This window comes from Balaenoptera physalus, assembly GCF_965194825.1.
Source record: "Balaenoptera physalus genome assembly, chromosome: 5".
In the NCBI taxonomy this organism is placed as follows: domain Eukaryota; kingdom Metazoa; phylum Chordata; class Mammalia; order Artiodactyla; family Balaenopteridae; genus Balaenoptera; species Balaenoptera physalus.
In genome coordinates, this window is record NC_138884.1 from 58,663,063 (window position 1) to 58,678,052 (window position 14,990).

The window sequence follows — 14,990 nt, forward strand, 5'->3', positions numbered from 1 at the left end:
CTCCCGGTGAAGGCAGAAAGGTGCTTCCTTACTTGAGAAGGTAGGTGTGTGCTGATGCTGGCGTCTGCGCATCAGTGATCAGAACCTGAGCCAAGCCCCAGGTGAACTAGATGGGTGGTTGGCGCTAAGCCAATCAGAGATCTCGACGACAGAACCCAGCCAATCAGAACACGGGAGGCTTGGCGCACTCGGGGGCGGGCCCGGGCGGGTGAGGATCCGCCCCTTGCAGCTTGGTGGCCAAGCCTTGGCCCAGGGCTAGCTAGAGCCGAGCAGGTTCACAGACTCCAGGGACCGGGCGCCTTAGGAGCTGGGAGGCGGTGCCCTAGCACCCCAGCTAACTTCCCTACAGGCCTTGGCCTTAACAGGTATTGGTGCCTGCCGTGGACGCATTTAGACCCCGGCCTTTTCTCTCTGGAGACTTTGTGCCTATGGTTGGGGACAGAGTGAGGTCGTTGCCTTGACGACGACAGCATGCGGCCCGCGGTCCTCCGAAGTGTGAACTTGCGGTGGGTTGAGGCCAGTCGGCATCCTTGCCTGCTTCACCTGGGACCCCTGACTGTGTCTGCGGAAGAAATCGCGACAGCAGTAGAATTGCTAGTTTGCTAGTCAGCATCTTTTAGACCTGCGAACGAGATGCATTTCACCTCAATTTTGTTTCCAAGTTGAAAACCTTTGGGTATTTCCACGCCAAAGGATTTAAAAGAAACAGTAAGTATAATACTTTTGAAAGCTTCTATTATCTCGTTCTTTTATCTATAAGAGATTTCAACCTGTCTTTAACAAAATAAAAAATAGCATTTTTTTATTATCTAAATTATTAGTATGAGAACCATATGCTTCCATGGCACATGTCCAGAACTACCACATTGCCAATTGGCCAGGTTTCCTTTTAGTTTGTATAACCCTTAACATTCCCAAGTAGAAGGCATGAGAAGTTATGGTTTATGAGTAACTGTTTCAGGAAACAAGAGGCTTTTTAAGCCTTGATACTTTTAAAGTATTTGTGGGAAGTGCCACTTGAAAAAGCAGGTGTGTTCAGTGTGCTGTGACCAAATGTGCAGTTGGTTGGAGAATACACCTGGAGTAGTCAACTTGCAGAATGTTAGCTTGTGACATGCTTCAGAACCTCTTAGACATGCTTAAGGTAATTTTAACTGTGTTCACTTTGCATTTCCAAATATTGAGGACACTAATTGCAAATGTTTTAAAATGATCCAGGTTATAGATTCCAGCTATTTTTGTCCTTGGTATGATAAGCCTAAAGTCTAGTCCTTAATAAAATATGCTGTTTTAGTGGAAGGAAAAAAAAATTAAAGAAAGGAGAGAGAGAATTACATTGAGAAATTTTTTTCAAACACTGACAGTTTATTTAAAAATAGTTAATAGTATAACTGATTCACTTTGTTATAAAGCAGAAACTAACACACCATTGTAAAGCAATTATACTCCAATAAAGATGTTAAAAAAAAAAAAGTTAATAGAGGTTAAATGGAAGTTAAAATGTCAAATGTATAGAAAGTTAGTGTCAGAGACACTGTTCTGTAAACAGTTTATAGTAGAACTTACTATCAAAGCTGGTAGTAAAATAATGAAATAATTGGGTTGGTGTTGACTGGGATTTATTTATTTTTTCCCTCCCGAAGATCAGTCTTCTGACTTTCCATGTATATATACTATATATATATAACTATATATATATATACACTATATTATTATATATATATATAATAATTATATATATATATATCCCCTAAATTGTCAAATGTAAACTGTTGAAAATGTATTGTATACATTGGATTATCACAGTTTGCTAGAACAAAGAGGATATTTGTTTTGTCTTTGTCATCAGTGTACCAATAGGGAAGCAAGGAAAACATCACAATTCACAATCTGGGTAAATTAATTTTAGGTTGCCGTAGGTACACTACTAATGTTATAGGTAAGAATTTTTTTTCTTTCCAAGTTTTTTGAATGAGTGTTTTTATATTGTCAGGTTAAAAAAAATTCAACTATGAATCATCATTTGAATATATAGTTACCAATAGACTATTTTTTTCCTCAAAAAACTTTTAGAACCACGTTGGGATTAACAGAAACATTTTTTATTCTTTGCTTCTGGAATTTAATTTCACAATCAGATTGTAAAAATAAATTTAACTTTGAAGTTGTAGTTTATTAGCTTTTATATTTCATGGCGATCAAAACTTATGAATTAAAATCTAACCGTATCTGGGCTGAAAAGTCTTTTGCTATACCAAAATATGTAGTGGAATGATTGCTGGTCCTTCACCAATTATTAGTAAAGTAAGAAAGATTTTGTTAGGATTGCCTTCATCCAGAAAATGTCATATAATGGGATGTAAAAGAATTCTAAACACAAAATTCAAATAATCATACTTACAGTGATTAATCATTAAAAGGATTTTTGAAATACTGTATTTGGTACACTAACATTTAACTATTAAAAATCTGCTTACATACTGTGATGTCATTGCTGTTATTTTATATGTTCAATATAGGAATTTAATTACTATGGTAATAAAAGTAAAGAAAAATAGTTGATCAGAAGTTGTTAGTGTTAACTTGGTAATATTTTTCCCAATAGACTAGAAAGCGCATAAAGATCCTCAACTTTGATCTTTTAAACCTGATGTAAAAAAATAAATTTTATCTTCACTGTAACCAGATTCACTTGCGCCTTTTTCACCTTAAAGTGAAAAGGAATTGTGTTTTTCTAAAGTAAACTGTTATTGTTTTGTATAATAGTTCAAGTATTGCTTTATCTTAATTAAAAATATATTGAAATTTCATTAACATGACATTTAGTAATTTAAATTTGAAGTTAATGGCTTCAATTCCATTTGCCTTGTCTATTATGAACTGTATGTGAATATTTTGAAAACATAACTTAGATGCAGAAACATTACACAGGGCAGCCATCGATGCAGTGTCTGCACTAATATGGAAAACAGGTGTGGAAGAATTAATTTGGGAGGGTGAAGGAAATTAATATACTCAACATAATTAACTCTATGTTTTGGTTTCCACAGCAAGAAAAATTCCTACTGGTTTTTAATTAAAATGGAAAAATATGAGAACCTAGGATTGGTTGGAGAAGGGAGCTATGGAATGGTGATGAAGTGTAGGAATAAAGATAGTGGAAGAATTGTGGCCATTAAGAAGTTCTTAGAAAGTGATGATGACAAAATGGTTAAAAAAATTGCTATGCGAGAAATCAAGTTACTTAAGGTAAGTTATCACATATTTTGAATTGAGAAAAAAATGAGTTGTTTCTTAAGTGACAGTAATTTTTTTAAAAAAATGCATAACTTGGTTTAAAGTATAAATTTCTTCTTTTTTTGGCAGTAAACGACAAGATTACATATACATATTCATTTATCTCATGAATATAAACATGATTTTAATATTATTTGTTGCTTCTCTCTTATCTGCCTATCTATCTATCTATCTACCAACAACTGTGTTGGGGGTCTCTAAGACCACCGCAAGGTTTGATGATTCATTAGGAAGGCTCACAGCACTCAGCAAACAGTTGTACTCTTGGCTATGATTTATTACAGAGAAAAGATATAAAGGAAAATCAGCAAAGGGAAAAGACACATGGGGTGAATTCCAGAGGAAACCTGTCACTTTTCTTCCAGTGGATTAACACAGGATGCACTTATTTCCTCCAGCAATCAGTTATGACAACACGTGTGAAATATTGTCCACCAAGGAAATTCATTAGAGACTCAGTGCCCAGAATTTTCCTGGGGCCTTGTCACAGAGGTACCCCCTGCCTGGCTCATAACAAAATCCCAGACTCTCAGAAGAAATGCAGGTATTCAGCATAAACCATATTGTTTGCACGGTGAGCCACTTTATCAGTTCTGGAAATGAAGGAACACTGCTGAAACCCAAGTACCCAGGTAGCAAACAAGGGCTCATTTGCAAGCCAATTTTCTAGGGATAAAAGTCTCAGACCTGCTATGTTAACTCCCTCCTGCCACCAACGCCCCATCAGTCTAACCTGAAGTTTATCAATTTTATTTATCTTTAGAAAGAATCAATGTTTGGCTTTCTTGATCTTCCCTGTTGTGTATTTCTTTTCTATTGCATTAATTTTTGTTCTTTAGTATTTCATACCTTCTACTTATTTTGGGTTTATTTTACAGTTCTTTTTCCTAAACTTCTGAGTTATATGCTTACTTCTTTAATTTCTAGGTTTTTTTTCTCATATATGCATTTAAGGTTATAACTTTCCTTCTAAGAACAGCTTGGTATGTATCCTAGAAATTTTGATTAGCAGTTCAAAATATTTTCTCATTTTCCTTAATTGCCAAACATGTGGAAAATTTCTAGGTTTTTCTCCTTGGTTATTTACTTTTGACCCAGTTGCCCTGTGATCTGAGTATATGCTATGTAAGATTTTATTCCTTCGAATAAATACCTAATATTTATCCTTTTCACTATTTATCAATTATTCCTGAGTTTCTTTCTTTTTTAAAAAAAAAAATTTATTTATTTATTTATTTTTGGCTGCGTTGGGTTTTCGTTGCTGCGCGCGGGCATTTCTCTAGTTGCGGCGAGCAGGGGCTACTCTTCCTTGCAGTGCACGGGCTCCTCATTGCGGTGGCTTCTCTTGTTGCAGAGCATGGACTCTAGGCCCACGGGCTTCAGTAGTTGTGGCTTGCGGGCTCTAGAGCGCAGGCTCAGTAGTTGTGGCACGTGGGTTCAGTAGTTGTGGCTCATGGGCTCTAGAGCGCAGGCTCAGTAGTTGTGGCGCACTGGCTTAGATGCTCCACGGCATGTGGGATCTTCCCGGACCAGGGCTTGAACCCGTGTCCACTGCATTGGTAGGTGGATTCTTAACCACCGCACCACCAGGGAAACCCCTGCTATATTTTTACATATCCCTTGGATTCCTCTTACCCCTCTTAGGGATTAACTACCTTTACTAGTTACACTGATCTACATTAAATTTTCCCTGTCCTGGTACAGGCACACTACCAGCCCAGTGCCTCCTCAGTAAGTTCAAAGTACTTGCTTAGAGTGTCTTGTTTTCTGTGTTCTTCATTATTATTTATATTGGATATTGTTTTTGGAAATTTATTTGTAGAAATGTTTTGAGGCTAAGATAGATAAAAGTTATCTTCTTCCAGAGAGGATATTCATTTGCTTCTGCCAGGTGCATGGGGATGCTCCCAGTCTAGTATGTTAATCCAAGTTCAAGGTACAGGTGATGTGAAGCCTGGACTGGTTCATTTCCGTTCATTTTCACTGGGGAAGGTGTAGCCCTTAGGGTCCCAGCTTAAACTGGAGGTGGTTTCTGAAAGACCCCGCCTTTGCAAGACATTTAGACTTGACTCTTCCTTCCCTCTTAGTCCCAAGAGGACACAAAAATCTAACCTCAGTTCCATATCTGTTACTTCATAGCAAAATCAGCTTTGAGTCCTGAGATTAATTCTCTTTGTTCTCCTGTTATTGATTTTGACCCAGTTCTTCCTCGCTATCTTCTTAGGTCTATTTCTATATGCTTGAGAAGATTTTCAGTCCGTGTTCTCTTCCCTTTTTGGTTTTTGAGCATTCTACTCAGATATCCTCTAGCTCAGAGATTCTTTCATCAGCTGTGTCCAGTCTACCAATAAGCCAATCAAAGGCATTCTTATTTTGTTACAGTGCTTTTGTTTTTTAAATTTTTTTTATTTTTTAATTTTTATTTATTTATTTGGCTGCACCGGGTCTTAGTTGAGGCACGAGAGCTCTTAGTTGCCGCATGCGGGCTCCTTAGTTGCGGCATGCAGGATCTAGTTCCCTGACCAGAGATCGAACCCGGGCCGCCTGCATTGGGAGTGCAGAGTCTTAACCACTGGACTGCTAGGGAAGTCCCTGTTTTTTGTTTTTTTAATCTCCAGCATTTCTTTTGATTATTTATTAGGATTTCCATCTCTCTGCTTACATCGCCCATCTGTTCTTGCATGCTGTCTACTTTACCCATTAGAACCCTAAGCAAATTAATCCTAGTTATTTTACATTCTTGGTCTGATAATTCCTACATCCCTGCCACGTCTGCTTCTGATGATTTTTCCGTGTCTTCAAATCGTGGTTTTTGTCTTTTGGTACGCCTTGTAATTTTTTTCTTCAGAGCTGGGCATGATGTACCAGGTAAAAGGAAGTGCTGTAAATAGGCTTTTAGTAATGTGGTGGTGAGGTTGGGGGAAGGGAAATGTTCTGTAGTGCCATGATTAGGTCTCAGTCTTTCAGTGAGCCTATGCCGCTAGCCTGTGAACTTTACAAGTGTTCTTCAGGCTTTTTCTCCCCTCCTTAGGTGGGATAAGATGGCTACAGTAGGCTGGAGTTGGCTATCTCCCTTCCTCAGCTGGTTAGGCTCTGCTTAACTAGTTCCCCCCAAGGGCAGGCCTTGTTAAGGACAGAGTGCTGTGGCGTATTTCCAAATGGTTCCTTTTTTCCTCTCCCTGTGAAAGCTGAAGGAGATTCTTCTCCGAAATTTACCATCGGAACTTGGCTGAGCTCCTAGAAATAACATCTTACAGTGTTGTGTGGATTTCCCTGAAGTTTTTAACTCTCGGGCTTGGCCGCATTGAGCTTCCGATAACTTATCCATTGCAGTTCAGGTTTTCCTACCTTGGCATTGGTTCCTACAGAGCTGTGCCCTCGTGAGTCTCTGTTCCAGTAAGCAGAGACTCCCTGTGTTTGCTGGTTTGTCTCTCCAGTCTTGGAGCCGGTGGTTTGCCCTACGTCCTCTCATCTCTTATGAATCCAAAAAGAGTTGTGGATTTTTTAGTCTACTTTTATAAAATAATAAAAGGCATGTAGAACAGGAAACCGGAAGTCTACATACCTTTTATTATGTTTTAATTTTTTGGCTGCGAGGCTTGCAGAATCTTAGTTCCTCGACCAGGGATTGAAGCTGGGCCCTCAGCAGTGAAAGTGTGGAGTCCTAACCACTGGACTGCCAGGGAATTCTCTACATACCTATTAAAATTTAAGTTTACTAGAAGTTTGTGTGTGTGTGTGTGTGTGTACTTATAATAAAAAACCAAGTGAAACAATAAGCCATTAGACTAAGGTGGCTCTAATGCCTTGGCACCCTATGTAAACAAATCAAAGGAAACCTAAGCCAGACCCAATTCCTGTAAATGCTCAAGGTTAAGACATTGTAAGTTAAGCACAACCAGTCACAAACAGTCAACTAGGCTTTCCCAAGTAAAGCAACCACTTAAGCTGGAACCAATCAAATGATTTACTTGCTTTGCTTCCATGTCTGCTCTATAAAAGCCTTTCCCTTAGCTTCTTTTTTTTCTTTTTAAAATAAATTTATTTATTTATTTATTTTTGGCTGCGTTGGGTCTTCATTGCTGCGCACGGGCTTTCTCTAGTTGTGGGGAGCGGGGGCTACTCTTCGTTGTGGCAGGCAGGCTTCTCATTGTGGTGGCTTCTCTTGTTACGGAGCATGGGCTCTAGGTACGCAGGCTTCAGTTGTTGCAACGCGAGGGCTCAGTAGCTGTGGCTTGCAGGCTCTAGAGTGCAGGCTCAGTAGTGGTGGCACAGGGGCTTAGTTGCTCTGTGGCCTGTGGGATCTTCCTGGACCAGGGCTCGAACCTGTGTGCCCTGCATTGGCAGGCGGATTCTTAACCACTGTACCACCAGGGAAACCCTTTCCCTTAGCTTCTACCAGTAGAATGTTCCTAACCTCTTTCAGTATCGTGCTGCCCAGTTTAAATCAATGTTTGCTCAAATAAACTCTTGTCAATTTTAGCGTGTTTATCTTTTAACACACTGATACAAATTTTATTTATCTACTTATTTTAATTTTTGAAAAGGTAACATATGAATATACTATAAAATTAAAATGTATTTCCCTGACACCTTTGTGTACCAGCTATTTAGTTATACCTTCCATAAGCAACTGTATCCATCAGAGGAATTCTGGTGTGTGTACATATATCAAATGGCAGCATATTCTACACACTGACCTGCATCTTGCCTTTTTTCCACTTAATGTAGCTTAGTGATTATTGCATACCCGTGGACATAAAACTGCCTTGTTCTTTTTAACTGCTGCATTTTATTTCATTGTATGGATATGCGTTAATTCACTCAATATATTTGGAAAGTGCTTTGTGATCCAACCTGGAATCTTTTGTTTTAATAGCTAAGTTTAGCCCATTTATAGTTATGATGTAACATAAGTTTGGTCTTAGTTTTCCTTTTTTTCCCCTCTAGAGTCAGAATGGCTTAGTGGTTAAGAATAAGAAATCTAAAAAAAAAAAAAAAAAAGAATAAGAAATCTAAATATTTTGTATACAAGTCAGCTGCAGGTCTGGGTGTGTTTATAAGGCAGATGTTCTGGACATGAAGGAGGAACTAAACAAAACTGAAATGTTTTCAGGAAAAGACAGAGGCTACAATTCCTGGGTTCTAATTCTCCTCTACTAGTTACTGCTGTGTGACCTTGAACAAGTTACTTAACCTCTATGTGCTTTAGTTTCCTCATCTGTAAAACAGGATAATAATTGCAACTATTTTATAGGGTTTTTGTCCTTAAGGTAATGGAACATAGTAAGCATTATGTAGGGGTTAGTTATTATTATTTATAATATTATGTATTTTATTACTACTTTAAAAATATTTTTCTATATAGTCTACTTTTTAAAAAAAATTTATTTTTGGCTGTGTTGGGTCTTTGTTGCTGAGCGCAGGCTTTTTCTTCCTGGACCAGGGCTCGAACCTGTGTGCGCTGCATTGGCAGGTGGATTCTTAACCACTCTGCCACCAGGGAAGTCCCCAATTACTTTTTAAACATTGGATGTGTTTCCTTTGGTAATTTGGAAAGGCTTTTTTTTTCTTATAAATGCAAATCTTTATTTCTTATTTTAATCTACAATGATTTCCCTGAGTCTTCAGAAGATTAACTTTTACATAAAATATTAAATAACAATTATAAATTATACTTTGTTGGAAAGGCTTTATTTTGTACTTTTTGTTACCTTTATAACTATAGAGTTATATAATATAGTTAATCCTTTGTAATTATTATATTTCTGTTTCCTCCTCTCTCCCATTCATCCACCATCTGATTTTAGAAGCTGTCTTCTTTATCTTAGTGCTTACCATTAAACCTGTAAATATAATTAGACCTTATAATTAAAAATTTCAGGTCAAAAATATAATTCTGTCCCATTGACAAGGAAATCCACATACATACTCTCTTATTTTTTTTTTCATACTCTCTTATTTTGTTTGCATCTTCTCTTCTTTCTCCTAAGTTTGTTACTAGTATCATTTGTACATTGTTAGGTTTTAAATATTCACTTTCTATTTTGTAACTGTGATACCCACATTTGTATAACACTTAGTCCTACACTAATGGATTTACTGCTCATGTTCAGAAAATTTTCTCTGCTGTCTTTTTCTTTTCTTTTTTTTTTTTTATAAATTTATTTATTTATTTATTTTTGGATGTGTTGGGTCTTAGTTTCTGTGCAAGGGCTTTCTCCAGTTGCGGCGAGTGGGGGCCACTCTTCATCGCGGTGCGCGGGCCTCTCACTGTCGCGGCCTCTCCCATTGCGGAGCACAGGCTCCAGACGCGCAGGCTCAGTAGTTGTGGCTCACGGGCCTAGCCGCTCCGCGGCATGTGGGATCCTCCTGGACCGGGACATGAACCCGTGTCCCCTGCATTGGCAGGCGGATTCCTAACCACTGCGCCACCAGGGAAGCCGTCTGCTGTCTTTTTCTTGAATGACAATCTTTTTGGGTATAAATTTTCTTTCTTTCCTTGAGGATTTTGAGGACTGTATTCTAGTAGTTTCCTCCTCTTTAAAAAAGAGGCAACAGCGAATTTCCTGGCTATCCGGTGGTTAGGACTCTGTGGTTTCACTGCCGAGGGCTCGGGTTCGATCCCTGCTCGGGTAACTAAGATCCCGCAAGCCGCATGGTGTGGCAAAAAAAAAAAAAAAAAAAAAAAAGAGGCAACATTTTCTGGTGAGTGTTCATCTGCCATTTGTGTTTCCTTCTCTTTTCTTATAGTATCTTTGAATAGAGACTGGATTGGTTCCTTTTTGATTGTTTCTTATCTTGTAACAAAGTGAGCCCCTACTGGACCAGCTATCTGTAGGAGGTTCATTTTCAGGAAAACCTGTGGTCTTGTTCCAGGCTAGCAGGAATCCACCATGGTTCACAACGATGTTCCTTACAACACAAGGCTGAGTGTGGGATTGACTTATGTTATCCTTAATTTCTCTGAAACTTGTAGTTGCAGGTTTGTTCATAATGAATTGTTTTGCCTTCCACTTGGCTTCACTGACAGATTGTTTCCAGCAAATGAGTTCCTATGTGATTATTCAGAGCCCCTCCCCTCCTGTTCCCTGGTGCCATTCAGTTCTAGAGATGGTTTCACTGACAGTCTATGAGCCCTGTTCTCATTATACCAAAGAAGGTTTTTTGTTGTTGTTGTTTTTCTTTTCAGGTTATGTCACCAACTTTGGAAAACTCTGCTCTGCCAGCTTTGTAGCCACAGATGATCTCTTGGTATCTTCCTAGACTCCTGTTTGACCTTGACAGTGCCACCTCGTTTGCTGTGGGTAGGGGTCATAAATCCTTCTTAGTTTCATCAAAGATGGACCTACCTTTCTTTTTCTCATTGGCTTTATTGTGTTCTCTGAGAGGAGAATAGAGCAGTATGGTCTTTTGACTCTTATTTATTTATTTATTATTTTTACTTTTGGCTGTGTTTGGTCTTTGTTTCTGTGTGAGGGCTTTCTCCAGTTGCGGCGAGTGGGGGCCACTCTTCATCGCGGTGCGCGGGCCTCTCACTATCGCGGCCTCTCTTGTTGCGGAGCAGAGGCTCCAGACGCTCAGGCTCAGTAGTTGTGGCTCACGGGCCCAGTTGCTCCGCGGCATGTGGGATCTTCCCAGACCAGGGCTCGAACCCGTGTCCCCTGCATTGGCAGGCAGATTCTCAACCACTGCGCCACCAGGGAAGCCCTTTTGACTCTAATTTAAAAACCAAAATATAGTTTCACAATTTATACCGTTTATGCATTTTATTTACATGTTTTTCTCATGCTAAGATCTCTTTTAGACTGTGACTAATTACTAGTAATTTGATCTTGTTAAAAACTATTCTGTATTTTTCTTTTTATAACAGCAACTGAGGCATGAAAATCTCGTGAATCTGTTGGAAGTGTGTAAGAAAAAAAAGCGATGGTACCTAGTCTTTGAATTTGTTGACCATACAGTTCTTGATGACTTGGAGCTCTTTCCAAATGGACTAGACTACCAGCTAGCTCAAAAGTATTTGTTTCAGATTATCAGTGGCATTGGATTTTGTCACAGTCACAATGTAAGTGTTTAAACAATTATTTAAAAAGTTGAAAAGTTAGAAGAGTGTACAATGGACACCCATATACCTACCGCTGAATTCTATACTTGTGAACACTTTGCTATATTTGTTTTATGATGTAGTTATATATCTGTTCATCTATTTATCTACTTATTAATCTGTCTTATTTATGCATTTTTAAGTCTTTATTTTTTAAATTTATTTATTTTTTTAATATATTTATTTATTTATTTATTTTTGGCTGTGTTGGGTCTTCGTTTCTGTGCAAGGGCTTTCTCCAGTTGTGGCGAGCGGGGGCCACTCTTCATCGGGGTGCGTGGGCCTCTCACTGTTGCGGCCTCTCATTGCGGAGCACAGGCTCCAGACGTGCAGGCTCAGTAGTTGTGGCCCACGGGCTTAGTTGCTCCGTGGCATGTGGGATCTTCCCGGACCAGGGCTGGAACCCGTGTCCCCTGCATTGGCAGGCAGACGCTCAACCACTGCGCCACCAGGGAAACCCTTATTTATGCATTTTTTAAAGTAAGTTGTGGACTTCAACTCTAAATACTTCAGCTCTGCATGTCATTAACTAGAGTTTGCAGATTTTTTTTTTTTTGAGGTAACATTTACTGAGTGAAATGCACAAACTTTAAGTAATGAGTGTTGGCAGATACATACACCTAAGAATCCATTTGTTTGTTAGTTCAGATTCTCTTGCCTAGTTGTGAAATATGAAAATCCCTGCTATTACTCTGTTGTCTATCACAACAATTTTATATCCTTTGAGAATCATATAAAAGAAATTCTAGGGGACTTCCCTGGTGGCGCAGTGGTTAAGAATCCACCTGCCAATGCAGGGGACACAGATTCGAGCCCTGGTCCGGGAAGATCCCACATGCCGGGAAGCAACTAAGCCCGCGCGCCACAACTACTGAGCCTGCGCTCTAGAGCCTGTGCTCCACAACAAGTGAAGCCACCGCAGTGAGAAACCCGCGCACCACAACGAAGAGTAGCCCCCGCTCGCCGCAACTAGAGAAAGCCCGTGCGCAGCAATGAAGACCCAACGCAGCCAAAACTAACTAACTAAATTAATTAATTAAAAAAAAAGAAAAGCAGTTCTAGGTAAAATGACACAAAGTATAAAATGAGTAACTAACACATTGATTCTACCAGTTTTACAAAATGTTTTAAGTGACATTTTTTGTGTGATTATAAAAGTAACAAATGCTAATGGTAGATGTGGGGCTGGCCCTGTGACCTTTACCATGGATGTCTAGGGTGTAATAGAAATTGGTAGCTTATGCAAAATGCTCAGCAATGCCAATTAGGATGCTGGTCCTCTGAGTTTACAATAAATATATTTTTTAAAATTTCAAAATGCAGTTTACTTATATTAGAGAACTAGGCCTAATAATTTGTTTTGCCCAGCTCTAGAATTTTTAACATTGTCTCCCAGTGTCCTGTTTTCTCCTTCCATAGTCTGTCTTTTAGAAATCATAACCAACTGAACTTGTTTTAGCCTCTTTACATTTATAATTGCTTGATGAGTGCCTCCACTTGGGTACTCAGAAATCCACTTAAAAGCCTATATGGCTAAAACTAAACTACTAATTATTCTTAATCAAACCTAACTTTTTCCAGACTTTTGTATTTTTGGTAATGGACCCACTGTTCTTTTAGATTCCCAGGTTTAAGTAAAATATCTGAGATTACTTCCTAAATTCTGTTGATTCTTTTTTTTTTTTATTCCTCTTTTTTTTAATTGTGGTAAAATATACATAAATAATATTTATTTTAACCATTTATAAATATGCAGTTCAGTGGCATTAAATACAGTCACAGTGTTGTGTAACCATCACCACTGTCTATAACCAAAACTTTTTCATCATCCTCAACAAAAACTCTGTAACCATCAAACAGTAACAACCCCATTTTCCCTCCCACCAGCCCTTAGTAACCTCTATTCTATTTTCTGTCTCTATGAATTTGCCTATTCTAGGTACCTTGTGTAAGTGGAATATACAATATTTGTCCTTCTATGTCTGGCTTATTTTACTAACATAATGTTTTCAAGGTTCATCCATGTTATAGCATGTAACAAAATGCCATTCCTTCTTTGGCTTAATAAATGCCATTGTGTGTATATACCATATTTTGTTATTCATCGGTTGATTGACACTTGGGTTGTTTCCACCTTGTAGCTATTGTGAATCATGCTGCTATGATCATTGGTGTACAAATATTTGTTCAAATCCCTGCTCTCAGTTCTTTTAGATGTGCAGTGTAGGTAGTAGCAGAGTTGTTGATTCTTGATTTAAAATATTTCTACACTGTACCTCTTCCTTTCCATTCCTTTGAGCCCCAGACTAGTTTAGGCCCTTATCACTTCCTAGTTGTCCCACTGCTGTTCTCCCCACTTCTGGTCCCCCTCTCTGCTTTACCTTGTTCATGGCCAACATCTTCTTTAAACACCCTGTTGGTCTTGTCACTTCCATGGGTTCCCATGGCCCTGACACAAGCTCAGACTTCCCAGGGTGGCAGTTGAGGCATAACCTAGTACATAACGTCTACTCCAGAAAAAACGTTTCCCCAGCATCTCCTGATCTATTCCCATCTTCACTCTTTTGCTCTTTTTGTTACCCTCACTTGGGTTGCCCTTTCATTTCTACATTTATCCGGGTCACACTAGTGTTAAAGACCTGTGTTAGAGCCCACCCTTTTCCACAAAAATTTTCCCTGACCAGCCCCGTCTTCAATGACAGCTTTACTCTCTTAGTCTTGAGAGCAGTCCTTATCAGAGCAATTGATTTGGTAATTAATAATATATATTTCATCCAATATCTTTGATCGTTTAAATAAAATTTTAAGCATAAATGTTCTTTTTTTGCCAACTAGGTCCCAGGTTCTTTAAAGCCAGGAACAGTTTTATAGACTTTTATTTGTACTTATTATAGGGACAAAAACAGTGCCCTGCATATGACAGGTGCTCAAAAGTAATTAGTTTGCTTAACTTGATGTGCCAATATATGTCATACTCTGCTTTTTGTCTTAGATCATACACAGAGATATAAAGCCAGAGAATATATTAATCTCCCAGTCTGGTGTTGTCAAGTTATGTGATTTTGGATTTGCACGGACACTGGCAGCTCCTGGGGAGGTTTATACTGATTATGTGGCAACCCGATGGTACAGAGCTCCAGAACTATTGGTTGGTGATGTCAAGTATGGCAAGTAAGACATCAGCAAGGTGGGCGGTGGGGAGGGCAGATTTAACTCTCTTTTCTTGATAAAATGGAACATGTTTTTTTTTTTTTTTTTTTGAAGTTGAACATGTTTTCATGTGTTTATTGGCCATTTATACATTTTGTTTGGAGAAATGTCTATTCAACTCCATTACCCATTTCTTTTTTTTTTTTTAATCAGTCATCAATTTTATACACATCAGTGTATACCTGTCAATCCCAATCGCCCAATTCAGCACACCACCATCCCCACCCCACCGCGGTTTTCCCCCCTGGGTGTCCATACGTTTGTTCTCTACATCTGTGTCTCAACTTCTGCCCTGCAAACCGGTTCATCTGTACCATGTTTCTAGGTTCCACATGAACATGTTTTTAGTATGATGAAAGATCCCTCTAACACTGAA

The 14,990-nt window shown here is 38.8% G+C and overlaps 1 protein-coding gene across 3 annotated transcripts in view; it reads left to right on the forward strand.

Moving 5' to 3' along the window:
• Window positions 1-213: 213 nt before the first annotated feature.
• The window catches only part of CDKL2 (cyclin dependent kinase like 2), a 36,031-nt gene continuing 21,254 nt past the window's right edge, over window positions 214-14,990 (forward strand). The window contains exons 1-4 of one of the 3 annotated variants that reach the window (XM_082463818.1): window positions 214-708; window positions 3,051-3,249; window positions 11,171-11,365; window positions 14,397-14,575. In XM_082463818.1, the coding sequence (XP_082319944.1) occupies window positions 3,082-3,249; window positions 11,171-11,365; window positions 14,397-14,575 (542 nt within the window). In that variant the 5' untranslated portion in view covers window positions 214-708; window positions 3,051-3,081. Of the gene's footprint in view, window positions 709-1,723; window positions 2,973-3,050; window positions 3,250-11,170; window positions 11,366-14,396; window positions 14,576-14,990 lie in introns of those variants that run through there. The other 2 variants (XM_082463819.1, XM_082463817.1) reach the window with 2 other exon arrangements.